This window comes from Ylistrum balloti, unplaced genomic scaffold, assembly GCF_031769215.1.
Source record: "Ylistrum balloti isolate Yb309-2 unplaced genomic scaffold, AGI_CSIRO_Ybal_v1 Utg369558, whole genome shotgun sequence".
NCBI classification, from domain to species: domain Eukaryota; kingdom Metazoa; phylum Mollusca; class Bivalvia; order Pectinida; family Pectinidae; genus Ylistrum; species Ylistrum balloti.
In genome coordinates, this window is record NW_026781860.1 from 161,947 (window position 1) to 188,893 (window position 26,947).

Here is a 26,947-nt window from a genome sequence, read left to right on the forward strand (position 1 = left end):
CAGTAAAGGTTCTCCCTGTCAGTAAAGGTTCTCCCTGTCAGTAAAGGTTCATCATGTCAGTAAAGGTTCTCCCTGTCAGTAAAGGTTCTCCCTGTCAGTATAGGTTCATCCTGTCAGTAAAGGTTCATCCTGTCAGTAAAGGTTTCCCCTGTCAATAAAGGTTCTCCCTGTCAGTAAAGGTTATCCCTGTCAGTAAAGGTTCTCCCTGTCAGTAAAGGTTCTCCCTGTCAGTAAAGGTTCTCCCTGTCAGTAAAGGTTCTCCCTGTCAGTAAAGGTTCTCCCTGTCAGTAAAGGTTCATCCTGTCAGTAAAGGTTCTCCCTGTCAGTAAAGGTTCTCCCTGTCAGTAAAGGTTCTCCCTGTCAGTAAAGGTTCTCCCTGTCAGTAAAGGTTCTCCATGTCAGTAAAGGTTCTCCCTGTCAGTAAAGGTTCATCCTGTCAGTAAAGGTTCTCCCTGTCAGTAAAGGTTCATCCTGTCAGTAAAGGTTCTCCCTGTCAGTAAAGGTTCATCCTGTCAGTAAAGGTTCACCCTGTCAGTAAAGGTTCTCCCTGTCAGTAAAGGTTCTCCCTGTCAGTAAAGGTTCTCCCTGTCAGTAAAGGTTCTCCCTGTCAGTAAAGGTTCTCCTGTCAGTAAAGGTTCAGGTTCTGTCAGTAAATCCCTGTCAGAAATCCTGTCAATAAAGGTTCTCCCTGTCAGTAAAGGTTATCCCTGTCAGTAAAGGTTCTCCCTGTCAGTAAAGGTTATCCCTGTCAGTAAAGGTTCATCCTGTCAGTAAAGGTTCATCCTGTCAGTAAAGGTTCTCCCTGTCAGTAAAGGTTCTCCCTGTCAGTAAAGGTTCTCCCTGTCAGTAAAGGTTCTCCATGTCAGTAAAGGTTCTCCCTGTCAGTAAAGGCTCTCCCTGTCAGTAAAGGTTCTCCCTGTCAGTAAAGGTTCATCCTGTCAGTAAAGGTTCTCCCTGTCAGTAAAGGTTCACCCTGTCAGTAAAGGTTCTCCCTGTCAGTAAAGGTTCTCCCTGTCAGTAAAGGTTCTCCCTGTCAGTAAAGGTTCTCCATGTCAGTAAAGGTTCTCCCTGTCATTAAATGTTCTCCCTGTCAGTAAGGTTCTCCCTGTCAGTAAAGGTTCTCCATGTCAGTAAAGGTTCTCCCTGTCAGTTAAGGTTCATCCTGTCAGTAAAGGTTCTCCCTGTCAGTAAAGGTTCTCCATGTCAGTAAAGGTTCTCCCTGTCAGTAAAGGTTCTCCCTGTCAGTAAAGGTTCTCCCTGTCAGTAAAGGTTCTCCATGTCAGTAAAGGTTCTCCCTGTCAGTAAAGGTTCTCCCTGTCAGTAAAGGTTCTCCTGTCAGTAAAGGTTCATCCTGTCAGTAAAGGTTCTCCCTGTCAGTAAAGGTTCTCCCTGTCAGTAAAGGTTCTCCCTGTCAGTAAAGGTTCTCCCTGTCAGTAAAGGTTCACCCTGTCAGTAAAGGTTCTTCCTGTCAGTAAAGGTTCATCCTGTCAGTAAAGGTTCTCCCTGTCAGTAAAGGTTCTCCCTGTCAGTAAAGGTTCTCCCTGTCAGTAAAGGTTATCCCTGTCAGTAAAGGTTCTCCCTGTCAGTAAAGGTTCATCCTGTCAGTAAAGGTTCACCCTGTCAGTAAAGGTTCTCTCTGTCAGTAAAAGTTCTCCCTCTCAGTAAAGGTTCTCCCTGTCAGTAAGGTTCTCCGTGTCAGTAAAGGTTCTCCTTGTCAGTAAAGGTTCTCCCTGTCAGTATAGGTTCATCCTGTCAGTAAAGGTTCTCCCTGTCAGTAAAGGTTCACCCTGTCAGTAAAGGTTCTCCCTGTCAGTAAAGGTTCTCCCTGTCAGTAAAGGTTCATCCTGTCAGTAAAGGTTCTCCCTGTCAGTAAAGGTTCATCCTGTCAGTAAAGGTTCGCCCTGTCAGTAAAGGTTCTCCCTGTCAGTAAAGGTTATCCCTGTCAGTAAAGGTTATCCCTGTCAGTAAAGGTTCTCCCTGTCAGTAAAGGTTATCCCTGTCAGTAAAGGTTCTCCCTGTCAGTATAGGTTCGTCCTGTCAGTAAAGGTTCGTCCTGTCAGTAAAGGTTCTCCCTGTCAGTAAAGGTTCTCCCTGTCAGTAAAGGTTCTCCCTGTCAGTAAAGGTTCATCCTGTCAGTAAAGGTTCACCCTGTCAGTAAAGGTTCTCCCTGTGAGTAAAGGTTCTCCCTGTCAGTAAAGGTTCATCCTGTCAGTACAGGTTCTCCCTGTCAGTAAAGGTTCACCCTGTCAGTAAAGGTTCTCCATGTCAGTAAAGATTCTCCCTGTCAGTTAAGGTTCATCCTGTCAGTAAAGGTTCTCCCTGTCAGTAAAGGTTCTCCATGTCAGTAAAGGTTCTCCATGTCAGTAAAGGTTCTCCCTGTCAGTAAAGGTTCATCCTGTCAGTAAAGGTTCTCCCTGTCAGTAAAGGTTCTCCCTGTCAGTAAAGGTTATCCCTGTCAGTAAAGGTTCTCCATGTCAGTATAGGTTCATCCTGTCAGTAAAGGTTCATCCAGTCAGTAAAGGTTCATCCTGTCAGTAAAGGTTCATCCTGTCAGTAAAGGTTCTCCCTGTCAGTATAGGTTCATCCTGTCAGTAAAGGTTCTCCCTGTCAGTAAAGGTTCATCCTGTCAGTAAAGGTTCTCCCTGTCAGTAAAGGTTCTCCCTGTCAGTAAAGGTTCTCCATGTCAGTAAAGGTTCTCCCTGTCAGTAAAGGAAGTAAAGAAGATTCATGATTTGGTTCTGGTTAAATCGGTCGCTGAAGTTACCATGCACGTCCATGCTCATGAATATTTAAATTGCAGTCAATCGTCGTCATATCTCCGTATACAAGAGGCATGCGCCCAAACAGCCGATATTTGATTTTATTTCGCTATTAATGACCTTTTACTGTCCATTGGTCTATATTGTATAAATGTTCAATGTGCTGTACACCATAAACCCTCCAAGGTCGGCACAGCTTCTACACAACAACTGGTACAGTGAAGTTTACTCACGTTAAGAGAATCACGTCCGCTCTGTGTCGACGTTAGAAGTCAAGAGAGTACCCAGGTCAAGTCAGTTCCAGCCAAGGTAGATAACTAACACAGTTTTCACTACAATATCATAAATATTTCGATGCTCGTGATTCTTTCTTTATAAAAATGTGATTTAAGTTAATGACTATACATAGCAAACCAAATAATGGCTAATATCATAGGTAAAACCGTTTGTCTTGATGTGATTAACAATAATTAATCCCAGCAAACATATAGATATACGTACTTAATAAAATTTAGATCAATTTACAATTCTTTTGATAAAGGAATGTATACACAATACAGAATGTCTGGAATTAGAACTCAATCCAGATAGTCTCAAATCACATTTCGGGATAAAAGGACATGAAATGCTTAAATCAAATCGTGGATATAAAAATCGCATTCAAAAGTGGTTCAAAATACGGTATAATTTGACCTTCATTTTCATGTTTACTTATTTATCTATTTCTGTAGAAACACCTGTTGTATATCTGAAAGAAATTAATTTTTGTTGTCAAATCCTTTATATATTTGTAAATAATATGCAACTTAACAACTAACGTTCCTATTCAACTTCTGGAGTAATATGCTTTTTCAAGTTCTTGTATGATATAATATCAATATATTCTTTTGTACTGATATATTATATATTTTACATATTATGACGAGTTTTCACTTGCCAGTGATTTCCGAAAGGAGGAGGCTGTTAACAGATACGCGAGTACCAACATGCGTTCCTGTGGTACCCACAGTTACAAGGCATACAAACATAGTAGCAGCAATTAGTATCTAAATCAAAGGTTGATAGTTTTCCTCAAATTCTTGAACTCAGAGCCTGGTAAAATCTTTATACGTGTATACTAGCGGAATGGTTCAGAATATACAAAGGTACTTGTTCTTTTGAAAGTATCTGATATATGGGAATAAAGAAATTTAATGTATTGTGGGACTGAAGCACCTCCAAATCTAAATCCTGACATTTCTTTCGATGAACTAATATTTTCGTCATTAGCCTCCTAGGTTTCAGAATGTAGGCCTTCAGCATCACTGACGAGTCCTAGAAAGACGAAAATAGCAGTATGATGTAGTATCACTGACGAGTCCTAGAAAGACGAAAACAGCAGTATGATGTAGTATCACTGACGAGTACTAGAAAGACGAAAACAGCAGTATGATGTAGTATCACTGACGGGTCCTAGAAAGACGAAAACAGCAGTGTGATGTAATATCACCGACGAGTCCTAGAAAGACGAAACAGCTGTATGATGTAGTAACAGCTGTATGATGCAATTTTAAACATCATTTGGCTCTGCAGTTTTGTATCTATTTTATTTTCGAAATTTGTATTGAAATGTGCTATTTACTTGTGTGTCGTGTGTACTTATGCATAATTTTCAACATTTATTACTTTCTAAACAAGGCAGAATATTTCTACATATTACAAATATGTGTTTGTTTATCAGGCCCATGTGAAGAGGTATTTTTCAGTCGTAGACACACATACTGAACGTGGCAACTACATACTGGACATGGTTTATAAAAGCTGGGAAAGATTACAAATAATTATACGGATTGTTTATGTATTTCAGGGTAGAGTAAACATTTTGTCTCCTGCTTCAATTCGCACTGGGGTTTTGTTCTTATGTCTAAGTCCCGAGGTGAAGAGAAGAAAAGGAAAACAAAAATAATAAATATGTCAGATCATTTATTGTGTCCTGCAGACCAATTTTCATCAACCAGGAAGAAAACAACGCTTTGGTCCTGCGTTTGCTTGGGATTGATATTGCAGCTTCTTGTAAAGACACAATAGCATATGATACAGTCTTCCGTATAAATAGTGTCATTTATCTGTCTGCATAGCGAAATCATGTCACATCGGCGATATGTTTCCAATATTTGTAAAATTATCAAAATACCGTGCAAGCAAGTCTTTTGAATTGAAATATTCTGTTTTAGCTATTGGGATTCTGTTTCGTTTTTAAACAATATCTGAAAAAAAACAATGTAATTATTGCATATCAATGTGGATTTTATAGGGATTATTTGTTTTTTTGTTTTTTTTCGCGATTGACCTGACACGGCAATGACATAAAAAGTGCATCGTCGTCATTTAATAAACAGCGATTGTAAAGGATTAATATCATCGCTTATATTTTTCTGTAACATTGCTTTTAATCGCTGAAACAGGTGCGCTCAAACCTTCGACATTGGTCTTCTGTATATATTTGTTAAATACACACATGAGCAGTACTTTGATACGTTCCCTAGTCTGAACTGGCGTAATTTTACAATGGCCAACGCAATGGCACGTACCTTACTGGGCATTAACCCTCCCCAACTCCCTCTTCTTTGAGTGGTAGAAAGTGTGAATCTTTTGACAGCGATGAAACAAAAATATGATGTCAACATAATGTGGCCCAATTGAGTATAAGCAAGTCGTTGTTTCTTTTCATTTCTTCTTTTATTAGGTACAAGCAGCGTCTGACATGGTTTGTGAGATGGTGTTCCTTTCTCCAGCGCTCCACGGCCTTCTCTCGCTAACCCCAATATCTGTCGTCTATTTATCCCCACTGCCGAAATGACCGTTGATCAAACCCCACTTAGCCTATGTATCTTGAATCATGAATCTACGCTGGTGTTAGCTAAATTATTGCTGACCATCCGTAAATCAATACATACTAACATTATATAGGAATAGGTACATAGATGATACATATATAGAAATAGGAACACATACAATTGTATATACTGCTTAATTAAATGTGATGAAATCTTCTTGGTCAGTTTGTAAGCTAATCCTACTTCACCTACTTATAGTGTTCAATGTCTTGCCACATCAGCATAAATCGTATTAACTAAAGATACACATTAGGTCTGATAATAATATTTAGATCAACGGTACATTTATAACTTGAATGAAACCAAAGATTGGTTTTATTTTTTGTTCTATTTTTTCATAATTAGCTGGAACACCATTTTCCCATAAGCCATCTGGTTACAATAATGCACCCAGAATTAGTTATTCATTTTGACGCCATCGAGCGGCCTAATTTATTGATATTGTTTCAATATGATCTAAGTTATACAAATTAGTGTTGTGTACAAACAAATACATCATTGAACCCAATCTTTCTCGTCACTGGTCATTGAAGGTCGCACGTCAACTCGGCTAAAATGTTTTAAGGTGAGCAACGTGGCCCTGTCGTATAAAATTGCAGAAATATTCAAATTCAAATTCAAATTCATTCATTGACTTTGAGCTTTACAGATCATCAGTATGTAAACAATACATATAAATACAGTGGCAGGCAATGCAATACCGCAGTGGAGAATGGACAGAAAATGCATGTAGTTACATATATTTTAACATTATATCATGCTATTCCTCAACTGGGTGGCATCATATATATATTTACTTAACATAGTTAATTCTTTAAAGTTCGTTGTACTCAATAATTGTATCAGCTTGAAAACTGATGGTTTTTTCCAGTAATACAATTTTATACGTCTCTCTCTTAAAGCTTGATAAAATGGACAAATAAACAAAAAATGATATTCGTCTTCAATATCTTCAGAATTACAAATTCTGCATATACGTTCATTTCTAACAATGTTTCGGTATCTCCCGGTTTCACTATACAGCATATGCGCTGATAAACGTAATCTAGTTAGAGCAATTCTATTTCGCTTTGGTATATATTTACATAAATATTGTTGCAATGTTAAATTATCAACTAAATGTCTATACAAAAAAACATTTAATATAAACCCATTATCGGATATCATATTTTTTATTTGTTAAAAAAATGATTATGGTAACACATACATTTTACAAATATTAATACATTATATTAACATACAAGTATTAGAGATCACAAACTGGAGTTTACATTAAAGAAAAAATGTGTGTATCCAGATGAGCACAAGGCAATATAACAGAGCGATACTTATATACAAATTCCTTCAACATAGCATGTGAACCTCGCGTACCTAAGTCATTCCATACCGTATTCAAAAACCTTTCACACAGAAACAGACGAGACAAAACAATCAATATTTAGAAGGTTGATGAATGATTAGAAGTCATATCTTGCATTGATAAGCAGTAAATTATTAAACATTAAGATTTCCTTTGGTTAATTAACCGTGATGAATCAATTTTGAGCTTATTCAGTTTATTAATCGATCAACAGAATTAAAACAAAACATCTTTGTACACGATTTCTAATCATGAGCAACATACAACGACAAAGAATAAGAAAACAAATATTACAGATACTGTTAAAAAATACTTTTTCCAGTGGTTCTTACCCTCGTGGTTCAACATTTGCTGCAAAGTAGAGGTATATTTCACTGAAATCTTTAAAAAAATTATTATTTTCATTGAATATCCGTCGTCGTTTTATTGTTCGTCATTGAGAAATGGATATAAAGTATATATATTTATAAAAAAAAAACTATCACAGTCATATAATACCTTAAAATCTTATTTTCTATATCTACATATATCTTCTACTATTCTCGTGCTGTTCTCGAAAAATATCAATAAGACCATAATTTTCAACAATTTCACATACCTTGTCCCTAGCTTTTGGGTTGTTTATATTTTTATAGTTACTATCATAATCCACCTGTGGGTTTAAAACTGAATTAAAATCACCACACAATACAATAGAACTGTTTTCAAAACCATCAATAGTATCGGAAATGATATTATAAAAGTCTGGGTTATCCTGGTTCGGACCATATATAGTAATAAGAGTCAGTCTTGAACTTTCAATGGTAATATCCAGAGCTAAAAAATTCCCCGTGTTATCCCTCTTTTCTTTAGGAACTTTAAACTCAAAATTGTTACTTATCAATATAGCACCCCCACCCCCTTGCGTTAGATTTGTAAGAGTAAAAAAAACATTCAGTTCCCCACTCACTTCTAAAAAGATGTTCTTTCTCCTTAGAAAAATGCGTGTCTTGGTGACAAAAATATTACACTGATATAATAATATAAAAATATTTTTTAAATACGCTTCGCAGTTCATTAAATTTGTCTCAAGACCAACTCAATTAATCATCCCATGAAACCGACCTAAGCAAGCTTCAATCCTCCAGTAAAGCTTACCTTGATACAGAGAAATCTGGCGTAACCTTTCATATGACTTACATCCCATGAAATGGAATCATAATAAAATCCGCACAAATCACACGTATCTGAACACATATTAATGAAGAAAAATAGAAACATACAATATGTAACTCGGTATTCGGGCTCTACTCCCGGAGATGTCCATTACCGACACATAAAGTATATAATATGTACAGTGTCCAAAAAATCTCTTATCAGATAGTCACCATTTAAAGGAGTGTCCATTACCGACACATAAAGTATATATTATGTACAGTGTCCAAAAAATCTCTCATTAGATATTCACCATTTAAAGGAGTGTCATCAAACAGTCTGCGTTTTCTACCATCATTTAGAATAATAAAAAGTTTCCCGTCCACACTGTTAATATTTCTAACACATTCTAGTCTTTAGGCCTCTCTGAGACGATCCTGGCTTCTTTGAGTGTGATCCTCGAAGATAGCGATTCAAGTACCCTTCAGAAGTCGTCTGTTTCTCAGAATATCATGTTTCTTTGTTCGGCGGTTGAACTTGACAAGGATGCCTCTTTTCTTGCCTCTGACGAACTTCCCCAATCTGTGAGCGATATCTATGTCATCACCGCTGAGTGCCAACTTAAGCTTCGATTTAACAAGACTGATCACTTTTTCCTTGCACTCCTCAACTGTCTCTTTCTCTGTCGGATCATCCAAACCGAAGATACGAACCGAATTTTTCCGCCCCTGTTGTTCAAGGTTGTTGTATCTACTGTTCGCTTCCTTCAGTTCTTCCTGAAGTTCCATACACATAGTTTCTAGGTTTCCAACAGTCTGTTCGAGTTCCTCATTTTCTTTCTCGACTTGAAATATTCTTCCTTCATACTTATCCAATAGTTCACGAATCGCCTTCCGAATATCCTCCTTTAGTCTAGCAAACTTCTCCTCCATCGTATCTGTGATCTGTTCCATCTTTTTGTCCATTTCGGTTTTTGTCGCAATATTGGAGATCATCGCTGTAATTTCCTCTAATCTTTCCTCTGTCGTCTTAACGGCACTCGAACTACAACGTCTTACTCCCGTTTTACCCATGGTCAGATCCAAGTCAATAGTGGTGGTAAAACATAGGTACAGTCTGGCCTGTACAGGTGAAAACCACACAGGTACTAGTAATAAGCATGTCGCTGAACAGTTGTCACACGGTAGAGTCCTAATTCATTGTTTGTTTTCCAAAGGTTCTAAAAGTCTCTTTTTGATGCAAGAAAGACAAAGATTCCAAAGTAGAAATGGTCCCAAACACAATAAACACATACTGGCCGAAAACCAAGATGGATAACGTCTTCAGTATTAAAAAAAGACATGATTTTCCGGAGCAAAAAAATCGATGGTTCCATATGTCCAGTCCGTGTATCAGCCAGAAATCCTCAAAAATAGTTTCACTATTTATCAAGTGGACGTATTTCATGAGGTATGATGCTCATTTGAATACCCTAACTTTTAATGAACAAACAGCATACTTGACACCAAACACCCAATGTGTCTATACATTTGAACACAAATTCAAATTATCGAATTCACAACCAATGTTTATAGAAGAAATACAAAAAAGCAAGTAAATAAGTAATTTAAAGAATACATTATGATTAAGCGGTATGATTCAACTTTACATAGACATCCTAAAATGCATTATTGGGGAGAAATCCCCATTTCCTGAAATATTTTTAGAATGGTTTAGGGGGAAATGCACAACGTAGAACACATACATCAAAAACTGACCTTAATGTTAATGTTTACAAAATGCTATCACTGGAAATGCGTTACCCCACAAGGTTTACACAAGCGAAAATCATTGGCAGTTATATTACTGGCATGAATATTTTAAAGACCTGTTTTGATTATTATAAAAGTTACGATTGCCCTATTTTCAGTCTTCTGTTGTTTTGTATGATAATGATTGGTGTTAGCATCATTTTAACGTAGAAATATAATAGTATCAGTTAACGTGTCTAAACGTTTAACATTGCTGTAAGATATTTAACATATCCACAAACAGTAAACATTAATTGAAACATTTAAAACGAAAAAAAACTAAATTATTCGAAGGCTCCTAAACCAGGTTTAGTAAGTTTCCATTTGTATTTAAAAGCTGTTTCCAAATTCATGTTCTCAGTAATACGTGCAAGAAGCGTTACGAGAACAAAACAAACAAAAAAATCAACGTACCACTGCCTTTTTGAACATCTAATCTTCTCGCATACAAAAACGAAATGCTGAGAAAGCAGTACAAAATTTAAAGATGTCAATAATGATCACTTCACAATGTCGAATCACATCCTATTTCAGTTCATTCCCTTCCTCAATACGACAGCTTTCATTGTTTGAACAAACTACCATAGTTCGCCTCTTATGATAGTAGAACAGATTCCTGATGGTATCTAACATCACTCGCCACAGGCCTCTGTACTTTCAGTTTACCAGTTGGCAGGCATACTAACAGAACGCCGAAGAAATGGCCTCTGTTCTGGCGGTGAACTCTCAACCATATGTAAGTCGTCCTCTTCTATTACATTGCCAGTATCTTGCTCATCCAAATGGTCAATGCGCCGTTGCTGCATGCTCTTGCGTCTGAAGTAAAACGAGTTCAGTAAGACCTTGTTAAAACCACAGAATCATCACCCGTGTGCTATATAGTCCTCTATCGTACTGTCATTATACAGGTTCAGCAATAAGATCGCCTCTATCCGTTCCTAAAAGTCGTCTGCAGAATGAAAAGGTTAGAATATTCAAGTCAAAGGTTAAAATGTCATTTGAAGGTCTTCAAAAGGTCATTTGATGTTTTTTTGTCTGCTATGAAGAGCTTTTCTTATCTTTATTAATAACATTTACTTGAGAATTCACAGCTGTTACCATGACAACTAAATCGTTTCATTACTTTGTCAAGGCATTGTTTACTCATCCGTTTAAATACCAAAACATATTATTAAATACACGGCAATATGTCTTATAAAATTGAACTGAATTCTAGAATAACGCAGTTTTACCTAAAAATATCATTGCCATTTATGTTATCCATTTGCTTTAATATAAGTTTTGCAGTTAGAATAACTATCATTACGTATGTATATATAAATATTCAGGCCGACTGAAGCCTGTCTTAAGTGAAAATGGAAGAATTTCTATAGCAAAAAGCATCTTATATCAAAACAGTATTTCTCCGAAATGGAACCAAGTAGAGAGTTCAATTGATAAGACAATATAAGGAATTATACAATGTGACATTGTGATACTACGGTGTGCATGTAGATATGAATTAGAAGGGTTTATGAGTCATGTTATTTCAAAAGTGGTCAAAGGGTACCTTTGAATATGTCATCTTTACCGACACCCATCAAAATCTAATTAAGAATATTACGATGTGGTGATATGGTGGAATATGAACTACAGATTTTAAGGAATCCGTGAGAAGACTGTTTATTGGAAAAAATACTGCCATTTAACTTATAATGATGAATGCCAAAATTAAACCAGATGTAGAACATGATTGCGAAATACAATGGTACGTGTATGAATATGAACTTGAACTGAATAACCTATATACCATCAACGTCTTATCAGGTATATCAACTGTGAATGTATAGTTATTGTTATATATTGACAAGTTCATAAAGCCGCATTGTTCACATTTTTTTTAAAAATTCAGAAATGGACCTTAAACAGCTTTGAGAGAATTTTGACCACCAAAATCAAATCTAGTATAGATCGTCATGTAAGTCTGTGGTTCAAAACGCTTCAAATTAATATAGATTCTTAAATGCACCTTTACCTAAGGATGTAAAAAATGATTGATTTATGATATGTCAGCATTACAATGATTTGAATGTTTAATTTCTTATCTCATTTTTTAATAAATAAGATATAATAAAACAATACATGTAAAAAAAAAAAAAATGCTTACCTTAACCTTCGTCGGAAACAGAATGCACCAACAACAACACCAACAACAAAAACTATGGGGATCGTCACACCAACTGTCAATTCAATAACACATGTCTAAGTTGACTTTGAAATCATATACTGTAAACACTGTAGATTTGGCACAATCAAACATACGCACATTATCTCGTTTTCATCAAGTTAGCGTAATGATAAATTATCGCATCCAAAATCAAGGATAAACTGCAATCGGCGCAATCAGATATACAAATGCAATATATCCAGCACAAAAAGCCTTAAAACATGATAACTGTTAAGAAATGAACGTATTCAGTATGCATCGCAAAATAGACATCTTCCGTTTATTTGTCTATAAATACTTTAATCTATGAGTAAATGAGTGCAATATACGAGAAAAAAGCTTGGAGAGCAGTCTCCATGTTTGTAAGAGAATATTATATTAATCAACAAACCAAGTGTCCTATTCGTCCATAAATGAATAAAACTGCATCATATAAATAATTCGGCCTTTTAGGATGTGCCTGTTAAGGTAAAGGCCTTGGAACCTACATGACGACATGTTATGATCTACCTTATCGAAATGTATGTCATAACCCAGATAGGGAGGTGCGCTAACACCAACATTCAACTGATTTTAACATTAAATGTTTGTTTATGTTTTTTATATCCCTGTATGATAATATTTGTTTTCGGATTTTGTGTACTAGAATGATAAATATACTTTATTGGATAAAGAAAATAGGACAATAGGTAATATCATTGGTCCAGACATCTTGCGTTATAATCATTGAAGAGGTAAAATCAGAACTCCCCTTGAAGCTTTCAGATTCCAACTAATGTGGCATTATACTAGTTATGAGAATTATATCGATTGCATATAACGTTATTAAAGCCTGTTAGCTTAATTAATATCTCGAGTTATAAGCAGACAGTCACTTTTAATACTTACTTATTAATTTCGAATTTCCCGTATTATCGGTCAGTTGTGCCGGTGTGTTTACAGTAATGTCCTCTCTTCTTTTACACTCCTTAAAATCTTTTCCTAACGATGAAAGAAAATTAAAAGTACAGATATTGAGATTACCTTTACGTTTTGATAATAATTCTACCGTATGTGTGTCTAAATCTGCTTCTCATTTGGACATTATTTGATCAATTAAAAATAATTAAAAAATCATACTTTTTGACGATATCATGATAAATTGTGTTACTAGTTTTTCTACCTTCATTGTTTTGGCGAGCCGGCCCACATATATATGACGTATCATTGTTATGGCTGCATGGAGCGTTGGTATCCTTTTCGTCGGAACATCTATTGTAGCTCCAGTTGCCGTTGGGCAGATGATGACACTCCCGAATACCCTAGATTAACAAAGGTTTAGTGAACTTATTAAAGTATGTCAACTGAACCTGCCTGTGCAGAACGATTCGGTGTCATTCTAAATGATTTAATTGAATATTACAATGCTTATGTAAGAGTAACTGAAATTATCTAGACATCCTATACTCACTAAAATATTCTGGCACCGATCTCCCTGATACTCGGGTCCTCTATCCACTACTGTAAGGTAAAATTTTGAGACATGATTAACTTAATTTTCTCCCCATTTTAAAAGTTTTCTTAAGACAACAAACGTATCAAACAAAATTCAAAGATCAAATAAGCGATTTAGAACGTTTGATTTAAAACATGATATTTTACGTGTATTTGTCAATCTAAAGTGAACAGAACTTTCATTTTGTGTATCAGGTAAAATAACAGAGCGGTTATGCAATAATAACAATGGAGAAACATTGTTTCCACCAATAACTAAAACAAACGGAGGCCAAGGTAGATATTGATTATCTGAATTCCTTAAAGCCTGATCGAAACAAATGCCTGTTTCGTTGTATTTCGGAATCAGAATACAAAATGTTCAATGTATGCCTCCCTGATATTTAAACTGCATCTTATTCTATAATGTTCACCAGAGCGTCATGAGTACCACATCTTTAATAAAGCATTGTATTGCACTTTCGTTAAACTTTTCATGCATTTATCCGTCATATCTGATTGATTGAAATTACGTAACGACTTAATAGGTTATAGAGAGCAATTCGATGAAAAAAGGAATAGCACGTGATCGGATGCAAAAAAAATGTACCTACCAGATGGACATTTACATTTGTAAGTTGGTACATGATTAGCAGAACAGTTCGACTCCTCCAGTTTACCGCCATTAAAACATGCCACATTTTCGTGGCAACCTGAAATTCAATGTTTTGATGATGAAAACAGGAGATACAAATATATTCAATCCAGGTTGTTTGTTCAGGTGAATATGCATATTTATCAATAATAATTTGTGACATTGACTAATATGAATTCTTCGGGCGAAAATGGTATCATTACCAGATTCCCAGATCCATTAAGGTTTTAACATACAGTAGTGTTACACTTATACGATTACATGCATTTTAATATATACATATATGTGTGTGCGTGCGTGCGTGCGTGCGTGTGTGTGTGTGTGTGTGTGTGTGTGTGTGTGTGTGTGTGTGTGTGTGTGTGTGTTTGAGGGTGTGTGTGTGTGTGTGTGTGTGAGGAAGTGTGTGTGTATGTGTGGAATTATAATATATCTTAGATTACAAAGACAGTACTTTTGGAGCATTTCCAATTACTTAATAATACCTATTTTACAAAATATATAATATTATTGGTTTTCATCTTCAATAATGTTATGTTATAGTATTTATATGCAGTTTTAATAATTATAACAGTTTTAATAATGTAAGTTGTTTATACAATAAGAACAAGATTGACAGGTCAATTACGTACAATGTTTGGTGTAATTGTCTTCACATTGATAACTATGCGGTAGGATTCCTGCACATAAACATGCTAGCTTCCAAAATATTTGTCCTGATGTGGATTTACAGATTGGAGTAAGATCTGTACAACAGAAAAACTATGATGAAATATAGAGATATTAACAATGGTCGATTGAAACATCATACATTTTATAGGCACATCTTCTTCACCCGCTACAATTCATGTCCGTCTTTGAACTGTTATCATTTCATGGACATATAAATTAGTGGATCAAGCGTTATTTAGAATTAGACGAAAATAAATCCCCCACAAAAATAATCATTTCACAGGCATTTTAACATAAATCTGTACTTGTACCATGTCTTTAATGATGTAAATGAAAATGACTCCGTCGTCATTCCTTGTCTCTTAGACCGGGGGTCAAATTGTGGAAACAGTTTATATCCACACAATATATATTTGTTGATAATGGAGAGACGAACATACACATGTTTTTAGAATTAACCTGGGTGTCATTCATATCCCCCATTTGTCTCAGCTAGGGGGTCAAAGTACGGAAACAGTTTAACTTTGCACGTATTTAAAATGGAGAAATGAATACACTCATGCCTCCATATTTGATCCGTGGGCATTACTGACCTTTTGGGGTTTAACCTGGTTGTTATAACAAGTATCCCCGCTCTGTAACTACATTTACATTTGTCTTGGTTCATGGGTCAATATGTGCTAACAGTTACATCTCGATTTCATATACAATGTTGAATGGGCCCAAAAAATATATCTTAACAATCAATCCTAGTCATGTTATAATGGTTCCATATTCAGTGATGAAAAATCACACCAACTTATCATTATTGCACTATCAAGTTACCTCGATTCTAATTTCATTGTTGGGAATGGAGCCCAAAACATTCCTTGCGATATTACATCCCGGTTACATAATCCCATTTGAATTCATTTTTTGTAAAGTTTTTATTTGATTGTTAGTATTTTTTTTTACTAAACTCGCACAGTAGGGTCAAATATGTGCAAAGAGTTTGAGAATGATACATTGAGCAAGAAAGAAATAAGGCAAAACTAGAGGGGTGACAGACCTCAAAGGAAGAGAGAAATGGACAGCCAAACACCTCTTCCTCTATCTATACAATACATGAAACATCACTCTGTACGGAAATATAAAACAAAGCGTAAAGATTTTTGATCAGTGCACCCCTCTTACCCCATATCCGAGATCTGTGCCCGAAAACGTACAATAATGTAGATGTACCGAACGAATACTGGGGTCAGCTTCAAGCGATTCATAAAAGGAAACGAGAGGTCTATAGACATATACACCTGAGATCACCCGACCAATAGGTTGATTATCCTTCTACATCACGTATATATTTAATATGACTAATTAATCCTTTCCTTACTGTCTTTTCTCCATGCTCGTTAATGTCTATTTAACACCCACCACTATGATCCTGGTACTGGTAATTAGCTGTGGCATTAGCGAGGACATCCTAACAAATGTGTATCATTGGAGGTCATGTAGCAAATTTCATTCCAAATATGATTACACTCCGGGAGTGTATTAAAGGTCAATAGAGAGGCTACCAAAGGCACCATGTCGTGTCTTATCAATGTTAAAACCATTCTTTTCATTTCCGTATCTTATGGCAATTGTATAACAAGTTATTAACATCAGGACAGAATTGTCAAAATGATATAATCCATCTGACAAAACTGGAGATTAATCAGAAAAAATATGGTGATGAGGATGGAGAACGTTAAGGCGAAGAATATATTCATGAAGGAAAAAGAAGATTACAGTAGGAATGATATCAAAAGGCGATAACTGAGGATATCAATATATCTCCGAAATAAGAGAAAAAGTCTACCATATAAAGAAACTATCATTATTAAGTCATTTGTCAACTTGTACATGGGAGTTTAAGATAAAAAAGATAGGTTGTCACCAATGCTTCTTATAATGGCAAAAAGGACAAAAGTCAAATTTTGATCTATTGCCATCAATTTTCAAATTTGGTTGATTATTGCTAATAGATAAATCACTAAAAGTCATTAGTATCAATTAATAACACATATTATTACAATTTAAAGTTATGTCAAAGGTTAATATATAGGTCACCAAAGATCATAGGTCAAGTAGGTCATTAATGTCAATTAACAAAAAGTCCAAGGTCAATATACATATGTTATCGAAGATCAAAGGTCAAATTGTTATCATCCACAAGCTGATCCTTTCCTCTGTCTCACCCTAGCCTGTAGTGGAAGTAGTAATGATTTCTCAACAGTTGCGATTTCAATGGTCACTTTTTAACGTGATACCCTTGTAAAACGGAATTCTTTTTTTCAGTTTTCAGTTGTTAAACTGTTCAATTTTCAACCTTTCACCGGCAATATTTTCAAGACATGAGAAATGATATGCAACGTAATTGCATCAGATATCATTACAACATCTCACTTGCTCTTGGGAATATATAATTATTGCATAATTATATGAAATTTTACCATTTAAAAAGATTTTTAAAGAAAACTTTCTCTATCCAAGACAAAAGAAATGTTTTTAATTAGTACTTTCATCAGGCACAACAACTACTACTTAAAACATACTTTGACTATATTCATTCTCATCATATATGTCATGATTGATTCGAGAATACCTGCATAACTGGATTGGAATTAGTTTGTCAAAGAAACCATTTTTCTTTAATTAGAAATTGTAAAATGTTATACAAATTCGATATTTCATGCGCTATCGTATTCACAAAGAGTGGAATCAGTGTATTGCTTTTATCAATGTTACTAATGGATTTTCTTACCTTCAACATTTTCTGCTTTTAAAATGCACTGTGTTTCATCCAAACCTTAAAGGTGAGTAAACAAGAAAGTTAACAATTATTAAGATACAAACTTCAGAAGCTTGCAGTTAAGTTAATCATATTAAAAAATGATTTTGAAAAATTCTATCTTTCGCGAAGAAACATACTTTAAAATATGATTCTATATTCCATTGAAATTTTCATAACATCAATAAAAATGCATCTGTTTTCATCTTAATAAAAAAATAAGTAAAAAGACAGATATTTTATTTTTAAATACGATGTTCTGGTTGAGCATTATTTTTTGTTATTTCTTAATTATTTCAATAAGTTCTTCTTGAGTGAAGACACAAAATGATTGAACATTTACCTAGAAATCGTGTGTACTCGGCGCTTGGCATGGGCTGTGGAATGGCACATACGTCTGAATCTGAAAGACGGAAATTACATAATCGTGCCACAAGTGTGTCGAAGAGTGTTGAATGCTGTAATCACATACCAAAACAAACTATCATTTCACCATGTACGTGTACAAAAATGTAGCTATGAAAAATGATATCCATGTTTGTTTGTGTGGCTAGGAACATAAGTGCAATGAAAATGAATAGTGTCTGCTCATAAGCGGTTAAAAACGTTATACATTTAAAACCCATTTCAATGAGAGATAAAGAAATTAGAAAAGGATTTTAATGATTTTTCAAAATAAGCCCTTAATTGATGTAAACAATATAAACTACATACCTGAAGCTTGCAGATTATGCGAGATCGATATGGCAAAATCAATCACAAATAGACACCGTGTCATTCCATCCATCTTTCTTCTTCTGCTGCAACGAATGCAGAATCATGAATATGTATAAAGTAGTTTTTTTAAAAAAAACTGAAGCAAGTTATCAACTACTAAAGGTATATGGAAGTCATTCTCTAGATGTCTCATCGCCCTTTTGAATGTGTACAAAAGGCATATATGTTATTAAAACATTTAACATAGATTTAGTAGCATTAAATGCTATATAATAATGCGTAAAAGCAAACAAGTGACTAACAGGATCCCCATGAAAGCCAACAAACAGCATATACAGCAATGTATACAGGGTCGCTGCAAATGTTTTACAGAACGACTGTGAATGTTTTACTCGTTTAATCGTTAAAACATCCTACAAAGTATACTATTATCCATGTGGAAATGAAAAAAAACCATACCAATAGTCATGAACAATGCAATGACATTAAATAAATATATACAGTTATATTTTGAGACAACAAACTGATAAAAACGTCGATTTCATGTTTACATGACAAATCTAATACTTTTCGTTGCCAAGATTCTAAATGGTGCCCTACAGTTAACCGTCTCTCGTTGAATTCGCTGCATTTAATCGCATAAACCTGTTATGTAACCAGACTTCATGATGCGAAATAACCCAATGTAGCAATGTAATTTCTAAATTGGCTCATACTGGCATGAGATAAGAATGGCCTTAGCTATCCGAAATTACAAATTGTGGAAACAGCCTTATAGAAATACTGAGGATAATGACGAGTACAAAACAACTTATAGTATGTTAACGAATCCATGCCTCAGAAACTTTAAAATCATCATTAACACAACCTTATTGTCCAACAGTAGCCGAATTCATCAAATCATACCTCGCGCTTGCTACAAACACTTCCATGTAGTTTATCGTGAAACTCAACAGAAAGACTTCCATGGACTGTTTTACTTTTAGTAGATATATTGTAGTTATTGCCGCAGATTGTAAGCAGATAATACTTCCTGCTAGAGGCGAATGTTTTTAGGGATCTGGTCCAAAAACCTTCGAATGATTTTAAGTCATCATTATCATCCCCGCTAACTTTAATGGAAAGTAGTAAAGATGTACTTACATTTCATTAAACCTGAATATAAGTAATCCTGTTCCCACGGAAAAGATGGCAGCGACCTCATACAAACATTTGTCTGAGCAGACGACACTATTTGATTGACAACTAACTTGCGGATATAACAAGTTCGTCAAGACCATACCCTCAAACCGTGAATACACCCACATTCATTAGAATGCTTGTAACGTTACTTCTTTCCTATCTCACCGAGATCTCTCATCTACATGGGTCGATTTGTTGAGTGATATTAACAGGCACCAACATCGGACGCACCAGATCTGGTAATGCTAAAAAGCTGACACTTGATATCATTGACTGACAAAAGTTTTGTGAACGGTATCCGGCGTACACTAAATTACACACTTTAACAGCAAAAACTCTATATCACGCTGGAGTGTGAATCACACTTTAATAAAGTTGTTAGACAGTCTAAGTTGTTTGTTAAATACAAACTTTTGTGTGTATACAATGTGCTGTGGATACGTGTACGTTGTTTCGAGGGGACGGTTAGAGGGAGACGTTGGCAAAATATGACAGACACATACCCTCCTCCCCACTGCGTGAGTATTATCAACTCAACAGTGGTTTGAATTAAGAATCAAATTAAATGGTGTCCCTCTGTTACTCTGGAAATACAGGTTAATGTGGCCTTCATTGACCACGTGGTACAATACAATACTAAAATGTTTACTTTGAACTCACTTTACAGACACTCTACGTCATAACTTGCCAGTGCCAACTACCATATGGTCACATAACAGAAACAAATAGGAATTCAAGACGACAGCAAGACGCCATAGATCTCGCGTTATACTTGATATAGTGGATACTGAACTATCCTTTTGAAAGTCATTGCTACTTATCACGAAATAATATAACACGATATATGTAATAGAACTGTTATGTGATATCATGCAGAGATACAATGAAACCGGAATGCTTTGAGATCTCGTTCGTAACATCACGTAGGACACATTAAACAAGAGATTTGGATAACAGATGAATATATAGATTTCAAATGAAATTTGATTTCCATATTGTGGCTTAATGTTAGTGTAAATGGTAAAGTTGGAAACACACAATACTTTTGCTTATCCGTAATTAAACATTCTAAGTATCGGGTACATCACACCGAGTTGTCTTTCAAATGTAAAAATACCATTTAAGGCTAATATATTGGTTGATAGCAACTCTTGTGAAAAATAAACCGATTTCATTGAAAGACATGATTTGCAAACATGAGAAATACTTCTACTTTCTTTATTTAAAAAAAATAGTCGTAAATATTGTTCTATCAGGGAACATCCAGTACACCAACTTTGTAACTTTGTAATGTCAGAATATCGTTCCCAAATGTTTTTTGCGCAAATATAAGAAGAGAAATCGCGTCGACCCTGTCTAAAATTTAACGCAATTTGCAAAAAAAAATCAAATGGAGTAAATTTTGGAATGTAGCTCGAACCACACCATTTTTTTACCCCATAGGTTCCACTGGCCGTTGAAACTTATAAGGGGAGTTCTTGAACTTGACCCGTTTTAGTGCGTCTTCTAGAGATATTTCAGGTGTATAATTATTATTTGTAGTGCTAGTTGTTCTTGTAAGCTTCTTATTCGAAGGACCATTGTGATATACCAGTTTCATTATGGTGATCACCATAAATATAAGATGAAACCAATAAAAAGCTAATTGATAATAATAATTCATGTTAGTGTTGTCATCTTTCATTTAGTGATATCAGTTCGTAACGAAGATATTATACCAATGCTATTAATTGGTGATATCACTAGGATGAAATGGTGGTATTATAATGATGAATAGGTAATTATCCATAATGAATTGGTGATATCACTATGTTCAAATGGTAATGTCACTGCAACGAACTGGTGATGTCACTATGATGAAACTGTAATGTCACTATAACGAGTTGAGGATGTCTTTATGACAAATCGATGATGTCACTTTGATGAATTGTTGATAGCATAATAACGAAATGCTTTTTGCCTCTATGATGAAAGGGTTATTTAACTATTACTAATTATGGTGATGTCACTATGATGAAATTATAAGGTCACTATAGCGAATTGGTGATGTCTTTGATGAATTGTTGATATCACAATGATGAAATAGTAATATAACCAGAACGAACTGGTGATGTCACTATGATGAAATGGTAGTGTCACTATAACGAATTGTTGCTGTCCCTATGATGTGTTAATGATATCACAATAATGAAAATGTATCACTATAATGAATTATTTTTGTCCTTATGGTGAATTGGTGATGTCACTATTATGAATTAATTTTGACCTTATGATGAATTGGTGATGTCACTATAATGAATTAATTTTGTCCTTATGATGAATTGGTGATGTCACTATAATGAATTAATTTTGTCCTTATGATGAATTGGTGATGTCACTATAATGAATTAATTTTGTCCTTATGATGAATTGGTGATGTCACTATAATGAATTAATTTTGTCCTAATGGTGAATTGGTGATGTCACTATAATGAATTAATTTTGTCCTTATGGTGAATTGGTGATGTCACCATAATGAATTAATTTTGTCCTTATGATGAATTGGTGATGTCACTATAATGAATTAATTTTGTCCTTATGGTGAATTGGTGATGTCACTATAATGAATTAATTTTGTCCTTATTGTGAAATGGTGATGTCACTATAATGAATTAATTTCGTCCTTATGGTGAATTGGTGATGTCACTATAATGAATTAATTTTGTCCTTATGATGAATTGGTGATGTCACTATAATGAATAAATTTTGTCCTTATGGTGAATTGGTGATGTCACTATAATGAATTAATTTTGTCCTTATGATGAATTGGTAATGTCACTATAATGAATTAATTTTGTCCTTATGATGAATTGGTGATGTCACTATAATGAATTCATGATACATTTATCCCTACACGTGTACGTGTAATATTACCAAAATAAAGTGCATATCACCATAACTATGTAGTAAATATCACCAATTCAAGCTGAAATTCTTTTGTAGGTAAAGGTATCTTAGTACAATAACTGTCACCTAGTTGATTTATAGATATTATATGACTACAATGGAATAGAACGAAAATACCTAGATATGGTATGTAGGATGTTTGTTTAGTAGTTCTTCTCTGAGCACACAGACGGCACTCAGATAGGTGTCCTACTTACATACATAATTATTTGTATTAGCCTACAATACAGAGTGTATATACGTCTCTGAGTACCTATATAAAATTATATACATGCCGAACATATCATCGATATCAACACAAGATTACGGAAGAATGCATATAGAAAACTAATTAAGATACTAACCTCTTCCTATTCCCGTGAAGTATGTTTATCTTTCGTTGACAACAGCGCAGATTTCGATTATCATAGCAGGCTGCCGATTACGACGAATTTCTACAAAAATAGCGTTCTGAGAATTCCAATCTATTTTTGCACACACGAAATTATGCGAAATGAAAGTGAAATAAAATTCTGATATACAGTATAGCATCAGTAACATGTTTATGGGTAAATATATATTTGTCTATGATAAACATAGCGTCGGTCACTGGACCGGTCACACCTACACATGTGCCTGGTAGCATAACAATGTACGGTTGATTGCAGCGTATATCAGTAAGCACTTCCTCAAGGGCGCGTACAATCAAATTATAGTTGATACTAGAAATTGTTGTTAACAATTTGGCGGGCTTTTCACTTTTTTGGCGACAAGTTGACCAGAAGTTGACATTTATCCTGATAACGATATATGAGAAAGGTTCCTTGTTTGTTAGTCCATACAACATATCCAAAGATGAACTTTGAATCTTGAAACGTTAAGGAGATATAACTACATAATAACGAAGAAATACACTTTTTAAAGGTTCAAACATATTTGACCCCTGTGACCTTGAATGTCGGTCAAGGTTAATCATATTTGCAAGCCTTATAATGTAACATCTTGTGATCAATATATCCCCAATATTAGTTCTCTAGACCTTGTGAAACTTGACAAGAAGATTGTTGAACACTGGTACCCTATTTTGTATATTTGAACTTTGACCCCTTTAAGAAACCGGAAGTTGATATTTTGAGGGAAGTTTTCCTTATGACAATCACTAGGAAGTCTGCACAGAAGGTTTATAATCAATTTTCATCATTGTATGCCTTCTAGAAAATGAGAAACTTTCATTTAACGATTTTTAGTTAATTGACATCTGTGACCTTGAAAGTGGGTCTAGGTCATTTATATTATCAAACTTTGTTGTCCGTTACATATCCTTCCTGTATATTAAATATCAAGCCTCTAGGCCTTTCAGAACTTGAGAAGAAGTTTTTCAAAGATTGGTACCGTAAATAGCTCTTTCCGAATTTGTGCCCAACCGAAAACCGGAAGTTGAACTTTTAGGGAAGTTTTTCTTATGACAACCAATAGGAAGTGTCCACAGAAGGTTTATAATCAATTTTCATCTTTGTGTGCCTTCTAGAATGTGAGAAACTGTCGTTTAACGATTTTTAGTTAATTGACCTCTGTGACCTTGAAAGTGGGTCAAGGTCATTTATATTATCAAACTTTGTTGCCAGTTACATATCCTTCATGTACATGAAATATCAAGCCTCTAGGCCCTCCAGAACATGAGAAGAAGTTTTTCAAAGATTGGTACCCTTAATAGCATTTTTCAACTTTGACCCCATTCCGCAAACCGGAAGTTGAATTTGAGGTATGTTTCTCTTATATCATTCGACAGGAAATGTCCACAGAATATTTATGTCCAAAGTTGAAGACTTTCGGCAGCTTAACAAAGGAGAAATTACCATTTAACGATTTTTACATAATTGACTCCTGTGACCTTGAAAGTGGGTCAAGGTCATTTATATTAACAAACTTGATAGATAATTAATCAGACATCTTACACATGAAATATCAAGACTCAAGTCTTTGCAGAACTTGAGAAGAAGTTTGTCAAAGTTTGTAACTTAAAATAACACTTTTGAACTTTGACCCCTACCGAAGACCGGAAGTTGACCTTTGATCCCAGTTTTTTTCTTGTGAAAAGTGTTTTCTTATTAATTTACATGATATGATTAAAACTGAGGTCACTAGCTGAAACAGTTCTTGAGTTACGGCATTTTAGGTAAAATCGGATATGACGTCATGGCGGCCATTTTGTTTTTCCGATGAATTTGAAATTGTCACTAAATGATAGAAGACATCTGGGGAAATCTTCTCAGTAACATTTTGATAAATTATAGCGCATCAATATTGTTCTAGAACGAGTTATTCCTATTTGTCGTCATTTTTAAAAGATCAAAGGAAATTTTCAAAATGGCGTACAACGGAAATGGCTAGGGTTTCTGAAGAACTGAAAACACTAAATTCATCGGAAGGACGTTCTGCATCGATCTGAAGAAAAAAAATTTTAAAAAGTTCAAAATTGAGAAAAAATAAAAATTTGTTAAATTTTGAAAATTTTACCCAACAGCGAGCTTTTTTATTTGACATATTTTCTGATAACATGTCATGACAAAAATTTAGATAAGGAAATTCTCTACAAATAATATAATTACACAAACTCTGTATAATCAAAGATTTTCGAGATATTGACGTTTTAAAGTTTTTAATTTATGACGTCATGGCGGCCATATTGAATTTTTGACCTACTTAAAAAATCGGCATCGACAAGTTCATATACGTATCTACATATAGGTGAATAGACTGAATATCTATATTTTTCAATTTAAAAGATTACGAACCCACAAAATTGGAAGAAGAATAATGATAAGAATATTAAGAATCAAGAAACACAACAAAAACAATAGGTCTTTTCACCACTTAGTGAAAAGCCCTAATAATAAGAAGAAGAAACATAACAAAAACAATAGGTCTTTTCACCAAATGGTGAAAAGACCTAATAATAAGAAACCGAACAAAAACAATAGGTGTTTTCACCAGTTAGTGAAAAGCCCTAATAAGAAACGTAACAAAAACAATAGGTGTTTTCACCAGTTAGTGAAAAACCCTAATTATCAATATCAACACCAGATTACGGCAGAATGCATATAGAAAACTAATTAATTTACTTACCTCTACCTATCTCCGTGAAATGTACATATCAGCATAACCCAGGAATACTACGAATGTTTATAAATAGCGTTCTGGGAATTCCAGTCTATTTTTGCGAACAGGTATTTCTACAAAATGAAAATTAAATAGAATTCTAATATACAGTACAGCATCAGTAAGATGTTTTTGTGTAGAAGTATATTTGTCTATGATGAACGTTTAGAATACAAATCTTAATTCAAACCCAAAATCGAGGAAGTATTAGCAAAGTTCTTGCACTGGTGTCCTTAAAATACATACAAAGAGAAACAAAAATTGTTTAGAGCTGAAATCATCTTTTGCTCCGTGGGCGTCATCAGCTATGTAAATATTGGCCATTCATAAATATACATACATATTGAAAGTCCTCAGCTGAGAATCAATTCAATTGTAACGAAATATTCGGTCATAGTGTTCAACCACGTAACCCTCAACTTACTGGCACATTGACCACTTTTTCAGCGCTGATAACACCCACGTCTAAACGTTTGATTCGGTATTGACTGACACATGCTGTAAGTCATTCGGCAGACAGACCCAAAAGATCAAAACTTTGGGATATTGAATCCTTGGACCAGTTTGATTATCGTATAGACATATCAAGCGGTTGAATTCTGGATATATGGATCCGTTTGCTGGAAATGTCATTTCCTGGATCTTAAACTGTTTCTTGATTTGACATTTGGCTTCCATTGGTGTTGATTCATAAATTTCTTTATTAACCTTGGGGTCTAACGTCACAAAATACAAATGCAAAGAGCAGCCAATCAAATTAGTTGGTTTCTCAAAACATTGACTGCTTTGACGTCTAGTGTATGACCGCTTTTACGAATTTTTTTCTTAGCATTAAATTATTCTGTCATTCTAAACAAATTCGGTTCTTTAAATATTACTTTAATATTGTATTTCTCAAGTCAGAATAACGACGACATATCAACTTACTAAAAGAAAACCGATGGTTTTACTTTGTTGAATATACCTCAGTGAGTAGGTAAAATGGACAAAGCTAAGTAAACAGCGGTGAGCAAGTTTCTTGTTTTGGATGGCCAGTCTGTCAAAAGAACGAATGTGGATGTGTTCACTGGGTGAAGGGATTTAAACGTGACAGAGAGTTTAGAAGATATTCTGCGGTCACTGACTTTGACACTATCCACAAAACAGTGAAGTAAAGCTATCATACAAGTAACAGTCTTTAGGAGTTGTTCTGCCATGTGGCCTTCCTTATGACAGTCTACATGTTCACGGTAT

The 26,947-nt window shown here is 34.8% G+C and overlaps 1 protein-coding gene across 1 annotated transcript; it reads right to left on the reverse strand.

The window, feature by feature from the left end:
- Positions 1 to 9,980: 9,980 nt before the first annotated feature.
- Positions 9,981 to 22,980, reverse strand: LOC132565060 (uncharacterized). Its single transcript, XM_060229700.1, has 11 exons — positions 22,921 to 22,980; positions 18,446 to 18,531; positions 18,075 to 18,134; positions 17,705 to 17,749; positions 14,883 to 14,996; positions 14,213 to 14,311; positions 13,576 to 13,625; positions 13,288 to 13,426; positions 13,014 to 13,106; positions 12,066 to 12,138; positions 9,981 to 10,735 (listed from the first exon to the last, which is right to left on the reverse strand). The coding sequence occupies exons 2-11, from the start codon at positions 18,516 to 18,518 to the stop codon at positions 10,582 to 10,584; spliced, it is 900 nt and encodes a 299-aa protein (XP_060085683.1). The 5' UTR covers positions 18,519 to 18,531; positions 22,921 to 22,980; the 3' UTR covers positions 9,981 to 10,581.
- Positions 22,981 to 26,947: the final 3,967 nt, after the last annotated feature.

What these genes read in the sequence shown, in the direction of transcription:
- LOC132565060 (XM_060229700.1), bottom strand. Translation starts at nt 18,518, where the DNA reads ATGGATGGAATGACACGGTGTCTATTTGTGATTGATTTTGCCATATCG. An exon ending in AAAAGCAGAAAATGTTGAAG is followed by an intron (nt 14,997 to 17,704) that starts GTAAGAAAATCC and finishes TCTGTTGTACAG; the next exon opens with ATCTTACTCCAATCTGTAAA. An exon ending in ATCGGTGCCAGAATATTTTA is followed by an intron (nt 13,427 to 13,575) that starts GTGAGTATAGGA and finishes TTGTTAATCTAG; the next exon opens with GGTATTCGGGAGTGTCATCA.